Source organism: Anguilla rostrata, chromosome 4 (assembly GCF_018555375.3).
Source record: "Anguilla rostrata isolate EN2019 chromosome 4, ASM1855537v3, whole genome shotgun sequence".
Lineage (NCBI taxonomy): Eukaryota > Metazoa > Chordata > Actinopteri > Anguilliformes > Anguillidae > Anguilla > Anguilla rostrata.
The window spans coordinates 63,574,918-63,597,789 of NC_057936.1; the positions used below are offsets into that span (position 1 = coordinate 63,574,918).

The 22,872-nt window shown below is 47.7% G+C and overlaps 1 protein-coding gene across 1 annotated transcript in view; it reads right to left on the reverse strand.

Annotated features, from left to right (window-relative positions):
* The window catches only part of LOC135253944 (cadherin-2-like), an 82,947-nt gene that overhangs the window by 57,130 nt on the left and 2,945 nt on the right, over positions 1–22,872 (reverse strand). The window contains exon 2 of the mRNA XM_064333813.1: positions 22,330–22,438. Coding sequence (XP_064189883.1) covers positions 22,330–22,438 — 109 coding nt within the window. The remainder of the gene's footprint in view (positions 1–22,329; positions 22,439–22,872) is intronic.

Genomic DNA, 22,872 nt, shown 5'->3' on the forward strand with positions numbered 1-22,872 from the left:
ATCGCCACGCTTGTTTACATTGGAAATCTTTAAAGCAACAGTAGCCCCCTTCACATCTGTGGAGCGTTACGTACGCCGTTGAGGTTATGTTCCAATAATGCTTAACACATGCACTCATTAGCTTCGCTTGAAACCGAATTCCAAGCACCAGGATTTTCAAAAAAAAAAAAAATTTCTTTCTTTTTTTTTTTTTTAAACCACGACCACTCGCTCACCACAAACGGAAGGGTAACAGAGTGACTTCAGCGAGCTCAAAGGAGGGGGAGAAAAAAAAAAAGAGAAAAGCTGGGCCCAGCTGTCGCGTCTCCGAGCGAACGGGACATACTTTAACAGACGGGCCGCATGCCGGCCCGCCCTTCATCCCGACCGAACGCCGCTGACGCTCCGCACACAGCTGTCCATGCCGCGGACAGACTGGGCAGCCGGGCTGCATGAGACGCATGCTGAGACGGCATTCCACACGCGCGTGCGTGCCCACTCCCACACACACACGCACGCACACACACTCACACACACACACAGACACACACACAAACACACACATACACGCAACACACACACACACACACACGCTCACGCCCGCTCCCACTCACACACACACACACAACACGCACGCACACGCCCGCTCCCACTCCCACACACACACACACACAACGCACGCACACGCCCGCTCCCTCCCACACGCCACACGCGCACACACACACCACACCACACGCACGCACGACGCATGCACACACCACACACGCCGCGCCACACGCACCACACGCACCACACACACACACGCACACACAGACACACGCACACACATACACACACACAGACACACGCACACGCACACACACACACACGCACGCTCATGCCCGCTCCCACTCCCACACACACACACACTCACACGCACGCACGCACGCACGCACACTCGCACGCGCTCACACGCACGCACAGACGTACGGTACACGCACACTAAAGTGGAAAAACCATTCATCTGACCAACTGCCACATGGGCAGTCTTAACCTGGACTTGGAAATCCCAGCCCCCACCCCCCCCCCCATTCCTCAAACCCACTTACAGCCAGAAAGAACACAGCAAAAAAAAAAAAACCATTAAGTGCTGTCTGCACACCCACTCAACAACCCACAAATCGCTGATGCAATTACGCGCTTAATGCGTCTGTGGATCGGCCAATAGCAGCTGAGGATAGTAACGGGCGGATTAGGGCCCCGGTGATTGGATGGAGGAGACCCCCCCGGGGGCGACCCTCGGTAACCATGGCAGAACGCCCCCGAAACGGCACTCCGGACGGCGGCCATTTCCGCCAAGTCACGGCTGGCGTCTGAGGTCCTCCTTACCCACCTCCTTTTGTGTTTGCTTTCCGCAAGGCAGGAGAAGCTCCCATCACTCAGAGACTAAGGAAACTCCGTGATCCTTTTTCCTTAAGGTTACGTTATATTCAGAAGGAGGAGGAGGAGGAGGAGGAGGGTGGGAGGGAGGCAGAATCGGTCACAGTCCCGATTTCATCCTCTGGCGGGCGAGGCACATCGAAAAGTGCATCTCGACGCGCGCTGGAGTGGATTAACGTCACGGGGAGCGATCTCAGAACACACGGCTGGGCTCGGCTCGAACCGCGTGACATCACATCCAGGAAAAACAAATTAACAAAAAAAAAAAACAAACAAAAAAATCCCCAGCGAAAAATAACATATCTTATGGTCGGTCATCGATCTGAAAAACGAGATGGGGGGTGGGGGTGGGTGCTTCCCCAGCATGCAATTCTGAGAACAGGGAAGGAGATGTTTTCAGGACATACTGATTGATCATATTTTTTTGGGGGGGGGGGTTCCCAGCTTATCTATCTTCTCATGCCTCGCTCGGCGTAAGGAGACATCACAAAAAACAATATTAAATTGTGCTGCGATTTGCGATACCCCTCGGAAGTATTAGTGAAGGTCCCAAAAATGAAATCATCTCTTACTTACTGCAAATCTGTATGTCACTCAAATACTTCCATGACTTCAGTGCCAGAGGTAAAAACCAGTCAGAAACAACAGACACGGGGATTAAAGAAGCATGCTGGGAAAGCACCAGAATCCCATACCTTTTCCCCCCAAACTGTTTAAATACAATTTCCGCTCAGATCTACAGCCGTAGATAAAACACTCTGCATTTATGAGAACTGATTATAAGATAAATCCCCCCATGTATACTCCCGTGAGTGCATTTCTGCAACATCCATCATGAAAGCGTCCATCTTACCCACCTCCAGCAAGGTCAAATTGTGCATATTGAGAAATTCATTCAGACCAGTCCGGATTCTTTAAGCGCGTACGTGTCTGCGGGGGGGGGGGCATTCTATAGCGTACACAAGTAGAAGATAACATCCAAGTGCACTGGAATTATGCAGAAACATCTCCAAACATTACAAGCTCTCAACTCAAATGGACTCTTCACAATTCCAAGAGTCAACAACCACACAAAACGCCCTGCATACTTGAAGGCCACCTTTATGAATATTCATTTTTTTATTGTTTATTTATTTATTTTTTTAAGTGGATAAAAATAAAAGCCCTGTAATATTTCACTGAGGGTGAGGTATAAAACATTTTTTTTTTTTTTTTAAAACACTTGAGTCGAGGCCACACATATTTGGCCGGGCTATTTCAGTGCGGTGTGTCGAGGAAGGCATTCGGGACATGCAGTCGAGCCTTATCTCAGCTGACAGTATTCCATCAAACTCGCGCCCGCTTCCAAACGCACGGCTCAGGACTCCTGTTTAATATCTGCGCTCGACAGCGCGCGGCCCTGGAGGAGCTCAGCAGCCCAAAATAAACTGTGAATACCTCCTTACCGCGCACGGTACTGCCCCTGGCCTGGTAATGAAGGCCTGAAAAATTCCACAAGGCCCCACTAACCGTGTGGAGGGGGGTGGGGTGGGGGCTGGGATGAGGGGGGTGAAGTCAGACTGGCACGAGGGAGCCCCCCCACCCCCCCGCCGGCTGGTCCCGTCCCAGTACACCCCCGCACCCTCCAGATACGTAAGACATTCCTCTGAAGTTAACAGGATGGTGATACTGCTGCTGGAACCCTCCCTAACCCCCCCCCCCCCGAACAAAAAGAGTGGGTGTTCTGTTCATTCTGTGAACCAAAGTCCTGACATGTGCCACGGAAAGGCTTTAGAAGGACTGCAATACACAACAGCTAAAAAAAAAACTTCCATTCATGTGGCTCCCGGAAAAAAAAAGAGGACATATCCATATCTGGGTCTGTTATTTGACTCCCCCCCCTCCATTTTACAGTACAGATATTTCAAAATAAGGGCTAAAGAAATAAAAGGTTGTTTTTTTTTTTGGCTGGACCACAACAGCGGGGTTAAGCCTACAAACGTGAATGTCTGTGACTGAGTGACTGAGTGAGTGATGAAGTTACGCCATTGGTCGGCCGAGTTACGAAGTTACACCATTGGTCGGCCTGATCACGTGTGTTAGGTCCAGCCGTATACTAAGTTTTAACCTGGTCTTGTTTTTTTTTTTTTACTTCAGGCAATCTCTGTGTTAAAAAGCAAGCTTCACTAAAAAAATGTGCCTGTACGAGTCTGAAATCAGAACATGAACAAAGCCTCCTTTTTTATTTCCACGCGTTCACCGTGTCACGGCCACCGTGCGCACGGCCATTTTAACCACGAAGCGGCGGACTGCGGGCTCACGTCGATATGGGGCGGGACGCGGAACGGCAAGCGGTGAGGCCGCGCGGCGGTAAAGCTCCACGGGGGGGGGGGGGATGAAGGGGGGCGGCCCGTCCGAGCCATAGAAGCACTTCCTGCTAAATGGAGGAGACGCTTACGCAGTCAGCCTCAATCTGGACGGCCGGCGTGGCCCCGCCGTTAGACTAAACAGACCCCTCAGCACTTTTTCATCCCCGGCTGGCATTCTTTAAATAGTTTCTGGGGAGATTGACTGGCGCTGGCATTTCTCTTTCCTTTTCGTTTTTTTTTTGGCTGGACCGCAACGGCTGGGGCCAGCCCCTACAAACGCGAATGTCTGTGACTGACTTAGTGAGTGAGTGAGTGAGTGAGTGACTGAGTGATGAAGTCACACCATTTCGCCGGTCGAGTTATGAAGTCACACCATTGGTCGGCCCGGATCACGTGTGTTAGGTCCAGCCGTATACTAGGTTTCCTAGTTTTGTTTTCTTTTCCTTTTTAAAAAAAAAATAAAAAAATAAAATCATCATCCTAATTAAACACAGCCCTAGCACAGCCCAGCCCAGAGTCCCTGGTCTTTCCGTCTCCCCAAGCGGAGCTCCAGACCTAAACTGCGTTTGAACTCTGCCTGCGTTTGGGCTGCGGCCGCTAACAGGGCTGAATTTTATTTCTCGAGCATTGTCATTGGCCGAGCCAGCAGTGTCATTTAGACCCGGATCAGTAGACAGTCCACGACCTCAAAGCCATTTCGCTGCAGTCTGCTGCAGCTGGGGGGCGCGCGCTGAGGTAAATTGTGATGTCAACGCATTCATTTCTGCCAATTTTGGGCAGGCCTGTGGGTTTGGCTGTTGCTGCCCAGACCAGGACAGAAAACATTGAGATACAAAAACTCATGAATCCATGAATGTTTAAAAAAGATCCTCGAGACAGAGAGAGAGGGGGGAGAGAGAGAGAGAGAGAGGGGGAGAGGAGAGGGAGAGAGAGAGAGAGAGAGAGGGAGGGGAGAGAGGAAGCAGAGAGAGAGAGAGAGAGAGAGAGAGAGGGATTTCCAGGCCTACGCAGCACCATTGAGGAACGCTACATTTAGGCGCCCTGGTTTGGCAGGCTGCAGCAGTTCAGTTCCACAAAATAAAGATGCATCCCTCGTCCGCCACAAATCTCCTCACGCTGTTAACACAACGCTTCCTGTGTCGGATTTGTCCCCCACCCCCCTTCCCCCCTTCCCCCCTCCCCCCCTCCGCTTCCCCCCACAAACGAACGCCAGACATGCAATTTGACCTCACGTCTCAGTCTGGCGGTTCGTCTTTCGTGATTCTACCCAACATTTATGTGGCGAGAATCCTTTACACTCACGGGTTCTAATGTGACACTTAATTTGAGGCCAGAAAATGGTTGTTTGAATTATACCAAACGACAGAAACTTAACCACGGTCCTGCGCTATTTTTCTTTCTCAGAAAATAACATCCCTATTTTCTGCTGAGTCCACAGCAACGCACACAGACGATTTACATAGCATGAGCCGTTCAGTCCAGTAGTAAATATTAATGCACACTGAAATGACACAGGCCCACTCAAAATAGCTCAGAGAGGAAACTGCACAGGACGGCAGCCATCTTAAATGTCCGTATGATGTAAACACACAGTAATAATGAAAGGAATCTCCTATCCCTTATCTTCTGACTGATCTTATCTTTCAGGAGGACACAATCAAAGCGATCTATTAAAAAATAAAGCTGCCGCTGCTCCTGTGGCCTCCACCATATTTCCTCCCGAGGATGGGGACCTTGCAGATGCATAAGCACTTGCATCATTATGGGATGCTGTATTAGTTTTTTTTAAATATATATATATATATATCTGGAGTGACTTACACAGATTACATTCTTTTTACACAGTCCACACAGCTGGACATTTACTGAAGCTGTTCAGGCTAAGTAGCTCGCTCAGGGGCACAGCGGCGGTGCCCGAGCTGGGAAACGAACCTGCAACCTCGGACCTGCCGGTCCCGTTCCCCGACATTTACACCGCAGTGGCCGCAACACTGGAAACACTGCCTGACCCCACTGGCCTGTGCTCTCAACTCGGTTACACCAAGCGCACTGGCTGAGGCCTGAGATGCAGACCTACCGCATCAGCCTCTGGCCCTTTAAGGACGTACGATCACGAGCATGTGATTAGAATGTCCTCAACGGAACGTTCTAACGCTGATGTCACAGCCACTACTGGTAATGGAACGCAGTGGAGTTCTAGAACACTGACATGGATTTTTGAAAGAGAAAGAAAAAAAGAACCTAAAACTCTTCAAAGGGGCTAGAAAAGTCCAGGCATGCTGGCGCAGGGCTGGTTGTTGAAGAAGATTAAAGATGCCATGGAGTAATCCGGGGGCACGAGCGCAAAACCATTTCGGCCATGTCTGCGGCGTCAGTTCATTAGAGGGCCGTAAAACGCTGGGGACGGTAAATCATAGCCCGCCGATCCTTCCGAGCGACGTGAGAATTGGCAACAGAAATAAAGGATATTGAACTTTGGTGTCCGAATCGATCGGTGGTCAGCTGTCCTAATGAATCACTTAGCTCGTTACAGCATATTTCATCGGACAGGTTTTGACACCGCCCAAGTCCTGGACAGAGTGGCCGAGCCTCTGACAGACATGATAAAAATAAAAAAAAGCAAATCGATGCGATTATGAGGTCACAGTAGCCCCATGACCTCAACAGCACTAAAACCCTATAGGTGGATCAGGCTGTCGCCATGGCTTCCAGGAAAGCCATTCAGGTGAAAGCTCTCAGAGGTGCTTGCACAGGGGGACAGGGAAGAGCTTGAGAGAGCAGAGGCCAGCGGTAGCCTCCCCAGGAACCGAAAATGCTGGGTGCGCTGTAATTGGACCCCAGGACGAGGCACACAATACTACAGGTACAAAGAAGGGCGAGAGGGGTCCTCCGCATACAGGGTACTGGCCGGGCTTAAATTTCGGGCCTTGCTCGCAACCCGCTGCTCCCGCCGTGTCTTCCTGTTGTTTTGACAGATCCGCCCGATAACGTTAGCGCCGCTGTAGAACACACAGGGCTTTCCGTTTCCATAGGACCTGATTGGGTGCAAAAAATACGGCTCCCTGAAATTATCTCCCATTCGATTTCTCTGCAAGCTCGTTAAAATTCTCTCTTGCGCTAGGTCCAAAAATGATACATTTTCTTTTTTTTTAAAAAACTGCGAATTGTTATCATAAATGGATATTTTCAAACCCTCGCTGTGACAGGCCACTGGTATATTAAGATTTGACCTTTAATAGAAATTAAAAACGAAACACGACGATTCCGCGAACGAGCGGAGAGCTCTTGAAACTCTCACCGGCTAACGTCTCGACGCAGGACACGCGGCTTCGTGGGCGCATGCGGGACACCCCCCGAGGAAAAGGGAGACCCGGTTTCGTTTAGCGAAATAAACGTTCGGGGTCTTCGGCGCTGACACGCGCTTGCCTGTCGGACGAAGGCCCCGGCGGCAGAGTCGCGAGCCGCCATTCCGTCGTGGCGTGGGCTCGTACTGACCTGGCTCGCCACGTCACGGCTGCCGTCAGAATCAGTTCAGGGTTCAGCTTTTTTTCTTTTCTGTTCTTAAAGACACCTTCCGGTTCGCCTGAAACCAAAGCCACACGCCGTCACAACTGTCTGAGCTTTTAAGTTCAGACGAGAGCGTCGATGTCCCAGAACCAAGGCTCAGATTTGTATTTTTAGTGTCAGTCAAATTGGCATTTTAGTATAAGTCAAATTAGTATTTTGGTATCAGTCAAATTGGCATTTTAGGATCAGTCAAATTAGTGTTGTAGGATCAGTCAGGGTGGACAACATTGCCCTACCACACTCACACAGCTCAGCTCACTGCTTATGTAAAGAGGGGGAAAAAAATTCAAGATGGATTCTCCACATTCTTCATAGGATAACCTATGATATTTGAATAGCACGCACAGATAAATGATTGGCAATAATTGTTCCCCGGCAAGAACAGGACTACGATTCTGCTCAAACAACTTTGCATTATGTTGTGTTTCGTGATGTGTTGTTTAATCAGGGCAACCGACACTTCCCGTGCTCCAATTACGAGCCTCATAAAAATAATTCAGATTCAGAACTAACGAATCAATTCAGTGAATGTGTAACAACAAACAGGGATGTTTGTTATGCTTCTGTTTACTTTCCAGAGCATTTACAGCAGAACAAACGGCAGCAAATATTATTCTTTGGATCGTACTGGTTTTTAATAATTGCTGACAAGGTCTTTTTCTACTCCTCCACGCTCCACCCCCCTCCACCCCCCCCTCCACCCCCCTCTTCACCCGCCTGCTTGTCTTTTGAGCACAGATGCCAAGACTGAAGCTCCTAATACAAAAATCCGGCAGACTCTGTGTCTCCACTGTACTTTAAACTGCAAACAAACGAAGAACTCACACACACACACACACACGCATACAAACACACACTCGCGTACTCACACACACACAGACACACAGATTTGTTTGGGGGGGTGGAGTACGCCTTACATGCTCAGCGTGGGGTGGTATCCTGCTTTATCAAACACTCAGTAGAAAGATCCCAAAGATTCTAGAAATGTCAATAAAGTCAAGGGGGTGAAAGGGATTTGGGGAGAGGGGGGTGGGTGGCAGAGCAACCCCCCCCGACTGAATGTTAATGAAACCCTGGAAGGAGAGGTGGAGAGACCGCAGCCTCCTGGTACCAGCTGCCCACTCCCCTCCTCACTCAGCAGGCTCGGCCCACGGGTATTGTGGCTGTCTGTGTCTAATAGGCTAATTATATGTCAAGGACATGCACACAGACAGACACGGACACAAACACACGCGCACACACGCACGCACGCACGCACACACACACCCACATGCACACGCAGACGTGCACACACACACACACACACACTACGCACACACACACTACGCACACACACAGACGTGCACACACACACACATACACACGCCCATGAAAACCACCTATCAAATTGCAACCTAACTTTCAAACTCAAACAACCAAGCACCTCCACCCCCCCCCCCCCCCCCATCCACCCCCTCAGTTCCAAATGAAGGGGCAGTGGGAGGGCCTTATCTGATGGGAACAGCACAGGCAAATAAGATACAAAACTAACTAGGCTGTCCACTGCCGGCACCCTTCTCCCAACTGCACAGAGAGGGAACGCAGACTGCGATACGGAACGAGAGCGTGTGGCGGTGAAAGGTCAAACGTGAATTAAATATGTCCCCTCTCTGTCCAATCACGCGACCCCGCTACTCACAAGGAGCTCCCTCTCTCTCTCTCTCTCTCTCTCTCTCTCTCTCTCTCTCTCTCTCTCTCTCCCTCTCTCTCTCTCTCTCTCTCTCTCTCTCTCTCTCTCTCTCTCTCTCTCTCTCTCTCTCTCTCTGGTGCATGCTGGGAGTTTTCGTGAGTGAGAGCGTGTGTTTGGCGGGAGTGAGTGTTGCTTGTTTAAAAGCTTTTTACGGCTTTTCTCTTTATTCCAATTTGCGTGTTTTTCACTGTATGATATAGCTAGTTTTTCTGTAGTTAGTGCTGTTAGTTTTGTGTTGGTAGGTGTCGGGTTTTGGTGCGGATGGCGTCCCAAGAGACGCCGTCCGTCTCCCTCCGACATGGAGTACGAATTTTGGCCGATCCAGGTGTCACGGTGGAGGAGGTTCTTCTCGCGGTGGGTGATCTAGTTGGGCATGACAACTTGTCATACGCCTCCAGAATGAATAAAGCGGTGGTTTTATTTTTAAAAGAGGTACGGTTTGTTTCACAATTAATCGAAAACGGTATTTTTATTAATGATTTGTTTGTGCCTGTTTCCCGCTGGCTATGCCGTCAACCAGGATAACGATATCGGGTGTCCCCCGTTTATCCCCAATGAGGCGCTGGAGCGAGAGCTTCAGCGTTTTGGAAAAATGGCGAGTGGTTTTAAAAGTATTGGCTTAGGGTGTAAGAACGAGAAACTTAAACATGTCCAGTCTTTAAGGAGACAGGTGTTTATGTTTCTGGTTTCCCCTACACAGTCCCTAGACGTGTCTTTTAGAGTAAAGCACGAAAACGGGTTTTACATGGTTTATGCGAGCTCTGGTAGCATGAAGTGTTTTGAGTGTGGGGATGTAGGTCACAAACGCTCCGCCTGTCCTCACAGACATCGAGCGTCAGAAAACGCGGAGGCCGGTGGTGCTCAGCCGCCGGAGGCTGATGCAGGAGAAGGTACGAGTGGACAGGGAGAAAAGGAAACGCAGCTACCCAAAACATCGCCTTATGATGCAAATGCATTTGAAAAATCAGAGGAGCGGGATCAGAAGGACCAGGCTAATTTAGATGCGACTGTAACGATTGTAGACTGCCCAGCCCCGAGTGGTGTAGGAAGCGGGGCTATAGTTACGGATTTGTCGGGAGTGGAGGTAGCTGAGCCGCGTCAGGCAGAGCAGGCACAAGGGGCGATGACTGGGTCCGGCTTAGGTAAGCAGGCTAGCGGCGAGGGAGCGGTGGCTGAGCCGCCTGTCACTGAGAACCAGGAAAACGATGAAATGGAGTATGACTCCGATTCAGATGGCGTGTCAGTAACAGACTCACAGCAAAGTGGCGATGCATATACGCTTGAGGAAATCAATATTTTCCTTGATGATACCTTTGGAAAATCGGTCAGAGTCGAAGACTACTTTCCTGATAGAGAGAAATTTATTAAGACCGTCTCAGCTTTGCAAAAACTGGTTGGTTTAGATGTTTTAGATGAAAAAAAGCGCTATAGATTAAGGAAACATGTCACTGTTTTGAGGAAGGGATTTGAGCCAAAGAAAGGAAAAACTGTGAAAAAGCGGAAAATAACTAAATAAATGAATGAATTATGATGATGTTTCACAGGGTGTTGTTTCTCTTCCATCTGTTTTTTCTATCTGCTTCTCTGTTTCCAATCTTTATTTTTTCCATGCATAGATTAAGGGTTGGGTCTCTAAACATCAATGGAGGTAGGGATAGACAAAAGAGGGCTTTAGTTTCTGATTTGTGTCAACAGAAAGGATTAGATGTAATTTTCCTACAAGAAACACACAGTGACATAACAAATGAAGTAGAATGGGGTTTATGGTGGAGGGGTCAGCACTTCCTTAGCCATGGGACTAATTTTAGCGCAGGGATAGCCATCCTTTTTCACCTGGGGTGAGTTTAAAAGTTATATCCACCACTGAGATAGTGAAGGGCAGGGTGCAGATGGTCAGGGCTGAGATCTGCGAAATTATTTTTGTTTTATTAATGTCTATGCTCCGAACCAAGGTTCAGAGCGGCTGAAAGTTTTTAAGAAATTGAGGGAATCAATACAGCAGTGTGGTCAAGGGGAATGTATTGTGATGGGAGGGGATTGGAATTGCACAGTAAATTTCACTTTGGATAGGACAAGTGAGGAACCTCATTTATCATCATCCACTTGTTTATCTCAGCTCATTACTCAATCAGATTTAGTGGATGCATGGAGGGTCAAACATCCACAAGTTAGACAGTATACATGGGTAAAGATATTAAATAGCAGGGTAAGTGCAGCCAGATTAGATAGGGTTTACACATCACAGGTGTTTAGCGCTAGGTTACTAAATAGTTTCATTCACCCCGTTGGTTTCACTGATCATCACCTTGTCACAGTGGATTTTCACCTCTCACCTAACAAAAAGGTCAGCTCATATTGGCATTTCAATGTAAAATTACTACAAGATAAATTTTTTGTGAAAAGTTTGGTTTGTTTTGGGAGGTCTGGAGGAACAGGAAAGGGAGTTTGTCTCCTTGAGCCAATGGTGGGAGGTGGGAAAGACGCACATCCGTCTCTTCTGTCAGCAGTACACTGCTCATTCTACCAGCAGGGTCAAGTCAGCCATGCAGACTCTGGAGCAAGAGATTAGGGATATTGAGTGCGGCCTTATAACACACAATAACCCTGATGGTGACACATTACAGAGGAAAAGACAGGAACTCAGCATGTTTTTACACGAGAGGGTGAAAGGGGCTATGGTTAGGGCACGTTTTATTGGTATCAAGGACATGGATGCACCTAGCTCCTTTTTCTTCAATTTGGAGAAGTCTGTATCCCAAACAAAGCAGATGGCGTGTCTTCGGCTCCCAGATGGAAGGGTGACCACCAACCCAGCTGAGATGAGGAGGCATGCAGTGGCTTTCTATACTGCCCTCTACGGGGCGGAGGACTCTGATGCAGCATGTGCTGCTGAGCTTCTTCAGGGGCTGCCTCAGCTGGGGATGCGGAGCGCACCGCTTTGGACACTGACATCAGCCTGGATGAGCTTACTACTGCAGTAGGGCAGTTGACATCCGGTCGCGCTCCAGGCATAGATGGGCTACCTGCAGACTTCTATAAACATTTCTGGAGCTCCTTAGGGACTGACTTACTGGAAGTGCTACAGGAGTGCGCGAAGAGTGGCTCATTACCGACTTCCTGTCGGCGTGCAGCTCTCTCTCTTCTTCCAAAAAAAGGAGACCTGGCCTTACTTAAAAACTGGAGACCTGTGGCCCTCTTATGCACAGATTATAAGCTGCTTTCCAAGGTCCTGGCTAATAGACTGAAAGACTATCTGGAAATACTGGTTCATAAAGACCAGTCATATTGTATCCCAGATAGGTCTATCATGGACAATCTTTTTTAATGAGAGATTTGTTTGATGTGTGCAAAATGTACAACCTTGATGTCGGTGTTTTATCCCTTGACCAGGAAAAGGCTTTTGATCGTGTCGACCATGTTTTTCTTTTTTCTACTTTGAGGGCTTTTGGTTTTGGGGAGGGCTTTATGGCATGGTTAGGGTTGTTATATAATGGGGCATCATGCATGGTTAAGGTGGGAGGTGGGCTGAGTCGTCCAATTCCTGTTGAGAGAGGGATCAGACAGGGCTGCCCCATCTCTGGACAGTTATACTCTCTCACAATTGAACCACTTTTAAACAGGCTCAGAAATAGGCTCACAGGGCTCTCCCTACCGGGGCTACCACAGAGCCCACCATTAGTGGTGTCGGCATATGCCGATGATGTTAACATTTTTATAAAGGAGCAGAGGGATGTGGATGTTTTAGTTGAAAGTTTAGGTTTTTATGAAAAGGCTTCCTCTGCAAGGGTAAACTGGGAGAAGAGTGAGGCCCTACAGGTAGGACAGTGGCGGGAGAGGGCAGCTCCCAGCCTGCCAGGGGGTCTCAGGTGGGGAAGGGCAGGAATGAAGGTTTTGGGAATATTTTTAGGGACGGAGGAGTTTCAGTTGCAGAACTGGGAGGGTATCATGGAGAAGGTGTGTGCCAGACTGTCTAGGTGGAAGTGGCTGCTACCCCAGCTGTCATATAGGGGAGAGTTCTGGTCATCAATAACCTGGTCGCCTCGACCTTATGGCACAGACTGATTGTCTTATCTCCACCAAGGGGCCTAGTTAGGCGCGGTGCAGAGGACTATTGTGGACTTCTTCTGGTCCGGCCAGCACTGGATAAGGGCGTCTGCACTGTACCTTCCTGTTGAGGAGGGGGGCAGGGCCTTATTGACATCCCCAACAGGATAAGGGCTTTCAGGCTGCAGGCAGCACAGAGGCTGCTTTACAACTTCGGTCTGAGCTGGCAGGATACAGCTCGACTGTTACTGCGGAGGGCTGGTCGACTCGGCTATGACAAGCAGCTGTTCCTGCTCCAGCCTGAGTTGGTGGACCTGACTGGGTTGACGCCTTTCTACCTGTCAGTCCTACAGTCGTGGCAGGTTTTCAAGGTCCACCGGGAATCAGAAATGACACCAGGGATGTGGCTGTTTGAGGAGCCACTGTTCTATACTGCCCTCATAAAAACTCAGACCTTGTCCTCTGCCAGCCTGCGGTCCAGCCTGAGAGAAGCTGGCTGTGTCAAGCTGGGCCATTTGATGAAGACGTCTGTAGACCAACTTGCAGAGAAAACAAACATCAGATCCTCTAGACTGCTGGAGAGGTTGGTGGAAGAGGTCTGTGCATCCCTGCCAGGGCCCCTAAGAGCATTTGCTGAGAACCGTACTCTGTCTGACCAATGGGATGATGAGTGTGAGTATGTATTTCCCCTTTGACTGTCTATCCTGCTGTTGGGGAGTGGCAAGAAGAGGGGGGCGCTTGCTGTCTTTTACAACCCCAGAGTTGGGGGAGTTTGAGACTCTAAGCAAGAAAGCAGCTTATTACACCTGTGTCAAAGTGTCACACTTACGCTCTTTGGCAGGGATAGAGGCGTCGAGGTGGACTGGGTTTTTTGATCCAGACTCTTCCCCGAAAGGCTGCTGGCGGTCTTTGTACAAACCTCCCATTGATAAACGGGCAGGTGACCTCCAGTGGAGGATTGTGCATGGGGCCATAGCCACAAATAGACATCTGGTGCACCTGGATCCCAGTATAGGGGAGGGTTGTCCTTTTTGTTCGGGGGCGGAATCCCTACAACACCTTTTTATTCTGTGTCCCAGACTTAAGGGTTTATTTAGGCAGTTAGAGGGGTGGTTTCAGGGTTTGGGGACAAGATTTTCTTTTCAGTTATTTATTTATGGTCCACGGTATTCGGCGGCTAAAAGGTCTGTGCATGTTCTACTTAATTTTTTATCAGGAGTAGCAAAACTGTCTATATGGAAGACAAGAAAGAACTGCATCCAGGGTCAGGGGTCAGTTGACCCAGTCCTGATGATGAGTGGACTGCTGGCAGCCCGTCTCAGGCTGGAATTTGTATACTATAAACTGACGGATAACATGGATGCTTTCATGCACACTTGGGGTATTGGAGGGGTTTTGTGCACTGTTCAGGAGGATTTGCTATTACTTCATTTTTGAAGTATTTTCTGTTGTGTGGAAGTTTTGGTGTTTGGTTTGTAAATAAGGATGTAAATAAGGAATTTTTTTTTCTCTCTCTCTTTCTCTTTCTTTTCTGCCTGTGTTTAGTTTTTTGATAGTCTTTCTTTTTATGTTCTTTGTCTATTGGTTTTATTTTTGAAGTATAGCAATTTTCTGTGTTGGAAAATGTCCCAATAAAAGGGGTTTTTAAAAATCAAAAATCTCTCTCTCTCTCTCTCTCTCTCTCTCTCTCTCTCTCTCTCTCTCTCTCTCCCTCTCTCTCTCTGGCCCGACTTCAACACTGGCGATCATTAGACTGTCACTACGGTACGGCCATCCGAGACGGTGCGAAGGGAGGCCCAGGCCTCGGGTACGAGTATCGCTTGCCCACTTCAAAGCGCACCATGGAGATCAAAGGTCACCATGGTGACCGATAGTGAATGAACCACTGTCACGGCTAATGACCAACCACAACACTACTTGCCAGCATAGATAAAAGCGTAATTGATTACACATTTTTTAAAAAGCTCACGATACCAGGTCCAATCTGTTGAAGGAGAAGCGTTGAGCGATGACTATTTGCCGAAAGAAAGCCGTCTTGTTTCAGGTAATCCTTCTCCGCTCCAGGTGAGGAGAACAAACCCTGTTTTTCGATTCTCCGGTTCTGAAGAACGAGATATTTAGTTCTGAGCTTTTTGTTTGGATTTGCCCGCTGCAATAACGGTCAGTGCAAACCAAGGATGATCCCGGGAAGAAAGCAAACCATGGCGGACGTGCGGCAATAAAATTTACAGTGCCTCATAACAATAAAAGATAGCCCAATCCTCCAATCCCCCGCAGCAATGCTTAGCTGGGAATTGGAGCACAGACTTCATTACACTGTATTGATCAGGCCAAACAAAGACCCTGGATTTATTGATCAACTCAAACAGGGGAGGAAAAAAAAATAGAGGAGGAAAAAAAAAAACCTTTGGCTTGTAACTCTGGTAGTCTGGTAAGGAGCCCTATACTGGTGTAACAAACATGATCGAAAGGAAAGTGTTGCTTTACCAAAAGAGAAAAGGAGAGATTTAGTTTCCTCAACACCTCAGAAACCCTGTCTTACAGTTCACTCTCCAGCTCAGAGCTTCAGAAGAGATGTCTGTGTGTGTGTGTGTTTTTTTTCATGGCTTATAGCATTTCTGTTTACACCAGGGTATTGGGCCTGTCCTGATATCTGGCTAAGACATTCAATTTGCAACCCCTTGGCTCACTTTACATTTAATTATGGACCTTTTTTTAGTCCAAGCCTTCAATTATTCAATTAATTTCCTGCTGCTTCAATTAAATAATTAAGAAGCCACGTGTAAATATGTCCTTATTATGCTTTTAGGACAGGAGTCAAAGTAAACCAGCTGCGCTCTTTATATAGGGAAAATTATTCATTGCAGGGCCACAAACCACATATTTATTTTCCTAAAAAAAAAAAAAGACATTTATCTTCTTCAAGCGTTCAAGAATACTTGACATAGTATTACTTCAATACATTATAATATGTTGGCCCAAAAATTTCTCTCCATAATCCCTGAAAGTGTAAGTGCCTACAGGAAGCTTGGCAGGCTTTTTTTTTCTTCTTCTTCTTCTTCTTCTTTTTTTATCACGCCCAACATGCCCGCCTTTCGGCAAGTACCCGCACAGAGTCAGACTCGGGCCAAGCTCCCGCGCTTATACTGATAAAATGAGACAACGGGAGAAGTGGAGGGGGCCTTGGAGACGCGCCTGTCAGAATTCATTTGAGGAAGGAAGGGAGGCGGGCGGGCGGCAGCGGCAGCGGCAGCGGGCGGCAGCAGTGGCAGCGGGCGGCAGCCATGCAAATGGCACCACGGCACAGCGCAGCGCTGACCACGTGCGTTTAACTGGAGCGTGAAACCGCTTTAACTACGGAGGAGGAGGAGGAGGAGGAGCAGGGCCGCTGGTGACTTCACGCAAAATATCGCACTCGCCCACGCGCGCGCGCGCGAGCACACACACACACACACACACACACACACACACGCACACATGGGCACATACACAAATACACACACACGGACACAGATACATACACAAACACACACACACACACACACACACGCACACATGGACACAGACACATACACAAACACACACACACACAAACATATGGACACAGACACATACACAAACACACACGCACACACACACGCACAAACAGACACACACGCACACACACATACACACACGCACACATGCACAAACACACACACACACACACACACACACACACACAGTTAGTGAAAGGGTTTTGTGGGTGGCTGGGCCTGCCTATTTTAGTCACTACGGGAAGCACAGAATTAAAATTCCACAGTAATGACCTAATCAAAAAAGCTGACGAGCTGAATGATTGATCCCCTTTCGATGTCCGTTGAGAAGCAGCTCGGCGTTCTAACACCTGCCTGCAGACCAAGCCTCACATTCACGCTTAGTCAGAATTTCGATTGTAGGTAATACTAACGCCTCACAATTCTTTCCAAAAAAATCTCCCTTAATATAGCTTATCTCCTACCCTTCCATATTTGCGTTGCAAGTCACAGGTTTATTAAATAACTTCACTCATATCATTTACAGTAAAATAATCAGAAATATACTGATTATTTTACTGTATTCAATCAATGTTGGTTATTAACTATGACTTAAAAGTAAATTCACATTTTTCTTCACAAGCTTGGTTTGGTGAGTTTGTTTAGTGAACACACTGTGGGAAAAAAAGAAATTGCTTTCAATTGTTAGTCGAAGTTAAGTACAAATTTTCTGCACTTTGTTTCCAGTAGGTGAGCTACTGTCTTGTTTGTCAACTAAAACACTTCTACGTTGTTCAATATTATGTCCAAGATATTTTAAATGCAGTATGCCTTAGGTTTGCCATCACGTTTGCAGTACTGAAGTTTAAAGCAAGATAAATCTTTAGCAGTTGAGTTTGAACTACGTCCCAAACGGCATCTAACACCCCCGTATCAGTGACCAGTGAACATCGTCTACGTCATGGAGTAGCAATTTCACTGTAGTTGCTCCTTATCGCCTTAATTAACGAAGGAACCACAGTGGAAAAAACGTGTAATGGAGTAAAAGGGGGGTGGTGAGCAGGACTGCTCAGTTCAGTCAGGCATTTTGGCTTTTCATTAACCCAGTTTCAGGACACAGGGCCTTCACGCTCCAGTGTTCCCGAGGAAAAGCAACAGACAGAACTGCTGCGAACACCTCGCCACCAAGAACACTCATTTCGAATTTCAAAAAAATAAAACAAACCCAAAACATCATGCAGGTGCTACTTTTTTTTTTTGAGTCAATGCTAAGCAGATGGTGAAGGCTTCTTATAAACTTTGTGAAATCAGTTTATAGGAAGAGAAATAACCGCGCTCACCCGTTTTAATTTGTTCGGTGCGTTGAAACCAGTGAAATTTCGTCAGTTGAAATGAAATTGGTTCGCACTCAAAAAATGGCTACAGAACTTCAAAAAAAATGTCATTATTTATTTTTTTATTTGTTTTCTTCAATGCACAATCATGCACACACGTTTCGGCATGTTGCCTTCTTCAGTGTGCAGGTATACGCAGGTGAACAAAACAAAAAAAGCAATTTGTCCACAAGTGAAGCTGAGGAGTGTGCAGATTGCAGCACTGCATAATTGCATTGTCAATTTTCCAGAACTAATCTGCAACTGTAGAGTTAAGTCAGAGTTAACAGAACCCTGCAAACATTTTGCATAAGCACCACAGGCTAATCTTGCATAATGAGTTTTCAACTTGGTTGAATTCTACTCTGCCAACCAATCTGGCCAGAGTCAACAGCATATTCAAATAAAAATGCATTCCAATCACTTATTTTACCCATCCTCGTCTTTTCTGTCCTTGCATGACCCGGAAATTGATCAAGGTCCACCATCTTTAGGAGACATTCTGTTAGATGCTCCTTGGAAGAGCTAGGAGGATGTATTCTTTTGGAACGTGTGATGTATAAATGACCTGCCTGTGGATCCACCTATCCACACCTGGCACGACCGTAACCGACGTGGCTTAAGACTGACGCTTGACTGAGAAGGATGATCCGTTTGCCTAATACACGTTTCCTCGATGCCTCCGCCCTCGTGTCAAATCAATCATGTCTCCCAACACGAGGACCGAATACGTGACAATGGCAGTAAAGCAGGCCATCATGAGGCTGAAAGCCATAATAAACCCATCATAGACAAAAAAAAACATTTGGTGTGTCAAAATGAACCATTTCAAACATCGTTAGGAAGCAAGAACGCCTGGTGAGCTCAGCAATAGACCGCAGAAGAAGACCACTGTAGTGGATGACTGAAGAATACTTTCAATTGTGAAGAAAAAACCCTTCTCAACAGTTGGAACAGCTCAAGAACACGCTCCGGGATATAGGCATATATGTGTCAACGACTGCCATAAAGAAAAGACTACACCAGCACAGCCTCATAGGTACATAAAAACTGCAGAGTTCTGGACAGATGAGGCGAGCATTAACGTGTGCCAAAGTGATGGAAAGAGGAAAGAGTGGCGAAAGTAAGGAACTGCTCATGATCCAAAGCACTGCCCCTCATCCGTGACAACATGGTGGACGCAGTGTCATTTACGGCTTGGGCATAAACCAGCGTGCTGGAGTACAGAGGCAAAACAACATAAATGGTGTCCCTGTCCGAATACTTTTGCACTAGCCGTATGTGCATATTACACAGAGGCTAATGTCACATTCCGTTTTGAACGTGCGCCGTCTTCCGCAAGTGACGTGAAACTTCCCAGCTGCAACGCAACGCCCCACATCGGTTCCATCTGTGTGATGCAGCTCACAGAGTTCTACCTTATTAGGACACAAATGGGAACTGCATTCAGCACTGATGGGCTGGCCCGGGGACCTGACCTGAGGTTGCTTTGACCTGCGTGACCGTGGTATGGGTAGCCCCGTGTAACGTCTGTCACAGTCTGGCTGCCGCTGTAGAGGGTGGAAGCCATGTCACACACGTATGACGTGCGGACAAGTATTCAGCATAACTTACAGAATTACTACCTGAATGTACTACCTGGAATAAAAAACGGCTCAGCTTTTGCTGGGGGTATTTAGCCTCCTATTGGACATAGCCCACTGCATAGCATTCAGAGAAAAAGTGAAGAAGAAAAAAAATCCATTATTTCTTGCATTTAGGCTACTAGGCACTGGATACCAAAAAACATTTTTCAGGAAGAACTGTTTTTCTTCAGGGCAAGAAGGGGGGAAAGTTTTTGTTCTTTATTTATTTTCCCCTGGTCCCGGTCTCATGAGGGTCAGGTTTCAAAACCGCCCGCGGCTTTTCGGGTAACAGGTTCATCGTACAGCGCATCGCCACGGAGACCCTGGATCGGCCCATCAGCGAGAGCCTGCCGCGAACCGAAGCCTCCGCTCCGAGAAGCCATTTCACATTTCGGCCAACCGTTTCTCAACCATCCGAAAACAACGGGGCTAATCCCAAATGACTTATCCCGACCACGTATCATTCTGGCTCGCAGCTACTGGCTTGAAAATGAATATGCAAATGCCTACAGCCCTCTTATATGGCTATTACATTATTTATTACCTTAGCAGATGCTCTTATCCTCTGACACTGACGAGGGTAGCATGTATCCATTTACACAGCTGGATATGTAGTGAACAAATTCAGGTTATGCACCCTGCTTGTGGGCACAGCAGCAATGCCTGGCTTGGGAATTGAACTAGCAACCTGCTTTTTAATATTCTGTCGGTTGCATCTACTTTCCCGGCTGCTCCTTGCGAAGAAGGCTGAGCGAAAACACAAGAAAAACCTTAGCCTGTTTCGGAAGGGAAGAAATCTGTTCAGAACCGCGTGACAAAAAAAGCCTTTCTGACCTAACTAGGCATGACATGTGTTATAACTGTTAAATCTGCAATACCCACAAATTGCTAATTAACATCTCGTCATCTTCAAACACCTTGAGTTCAACATCAAGCGAATGATGATGATAAAAATAATAATAATAATATTTAAAGCTAATGGCAACGTTCACCAAGAAGGCGATGGCACTGAGCCACAGCACACAACGTCTGAAAACGGTCATTAAAGATAACAATAATAACAATAATAGCACTAGTAAAGAAATCAATTAAACCAATCACCCCAGGTGCCCTCTCGTTCGTCTCCGTGGACACGGAGAGCGTTCGTTAACAGATCGGATTTCGTTAGCATTATTCCTCACGGACGCCGCGTGACGGAGTACCCACTGACGGAGTACCCACTGACGGAGTACCCACTGACGGGGTACCCACTGACGGGGCCGGGGAGATAGCGTGAGGAATGCCTCCGCGGTCACAAAAAAAGCACGGACAAAGATGGCTCCCAGGAAGAATGGGGCCTAACCCACAACTCAAAAAAAGGGGAAAGGGGAAATGAATCACCAAGAACAGATCAAAAGGTCCCGTGCGCCAGGTAGCAGTCCGGTCAAATGGATACCCGCTCCATGACTCACTGTCTTGTGAAATTTAGGCCCCCGGTGTAAAGAATTTGATGCCCACGTTTATCTTTTTTTTTTTTTTTTTGCTAGCGGTTGCTGGAGGCTCCAGCCAAAAACTCTATTCTGCGTGCTGGCGATAGCTTTGTTTCAGACGTGGCTACAAAGGCTAACAGGAAGCGGCGTGGGCAGCTTTGTCAAACGCAGCCATCACCTCGACAGAGAGGATAAAAAAGGCCTGCCCGTAAATCCGCCGAGAATGGGGGATAAGCGTCGCGGCCCCAATCGCTGTTTAAGTTCGTCTGCTCCGTCTCGCTCGCGTGTTTCGCAGGGTAATTGCCAGCTTGTTGAGCCTCTCTTTCATCTGCCTTTAAGGATGAAAGGTAGATGAAAATTATACGTGCGATTTCACAACCGTTATACTGCATAATTACAGCTGCTTAACCGGTGCCCCACTGACAAACTGAGACAGAGTTTCCCCCGCTTTGTTTCAAGATTCGAACGCGTCAGAGAGAAGACCTGCGCCAACGTGGTCCTGAACTCCAACTGGCAAAATTTTTTTTTAAACCGTTCAGTGGGGGAAATAGCGCTTCTGTTCTACCTCTGCTTCACGATGAGTGAGGATTCCCCAGGCCGTTAAAAGCCAGTGGGACATGGGACATTTGATTTACCCTGGCTTGTGCCCATAGACAGCATGGTTCCAATCACAGCAGTGAGCTTGGGGCTGAGTGCAGCGTGAGCATGTGCCCAGCCTAGTTAAGACAGCATTTGTTCTTTTCATGAGTCACGTTTAAAAAAAAACAATTTGATAAAAAAGGCAAGAATGAAAACAAGTAAAACAGTCATGGAATAGATCCGCGCACTTCCTACATGGAATACTCCCTTTCTCCAAGCAGAACATGAACCTTTAAAGTGGACTTAAATACAACAACTTTCTCCCAAGCTACCATTATGCAAAAGCAAGCAAATGGAGTGGTTTGAAGCCTTGTGGATCCTCATGAATTTCTAATTTCTTAATTTTAGTTTTTTTTTTTTTTTTGCAATCCCACAAAAAGGAAGAGACATCTGTGGTTTAAAATATTTATTCCAAAGCCCTGGCATAGAACAGTCCCCTGGTTTAAAGTTTCTATTTAAAAAAATCCATTGAAACCGATCTGAGGATATTATATTGGCAGAGCAACAAGACAGCACAGTTTGTTCTTTAATATCCCCCACACCCACTGAATAAAAAAACCTGGACACCGACAGCACTGCAGGCAGCGGCAGAAACACCGAATTTAAAAAGTAAATAACGTACCATTTAGAAGGGCTTGTCCCTCAGTCAGGCTCGCGGGGATTGTCGCGTGGTACACCTCCTCCGAAAATCCAGGCTTGCACAACTGGGCTCCACGGCCTTCAGCGGAGACCTGGCGAAATAACAAGTCATAAATTGCTTTGGGTATTTTATTTATTTATTTTTGCCAAACGCAATCCACCGTGCGCCCCCCCCCCCCCACCCCCATTTACCATCTCTGGGTCAGTGGAGAACTCCCCCCACCCCATCCCCATTTACCATCTCTGGGTCAGTGGCGAACTGACCCCCCCCCTAACACGGCCGTACAAAAGCATCTGTTGCCCTTTAAGTGGGCCGCAATTAGGGCGATGGGGGGCAAAGGGTTAAGCATTTGCCCAGGGAGCGTGGATAAGCAGGAGCAGGGCCCGTCTGCGCGGAGAGGGCGGGCCCTGTTCCTGTTCCCAGCCCCGGCCCTTCTGACCGTCGGCCGCTCACGGTAAAGAGCGCCGGGCTTTTGAAGACAAGCGGAACGGAAGACAGCGAAAAAGCCGTTTCGCTGGGCGCGGC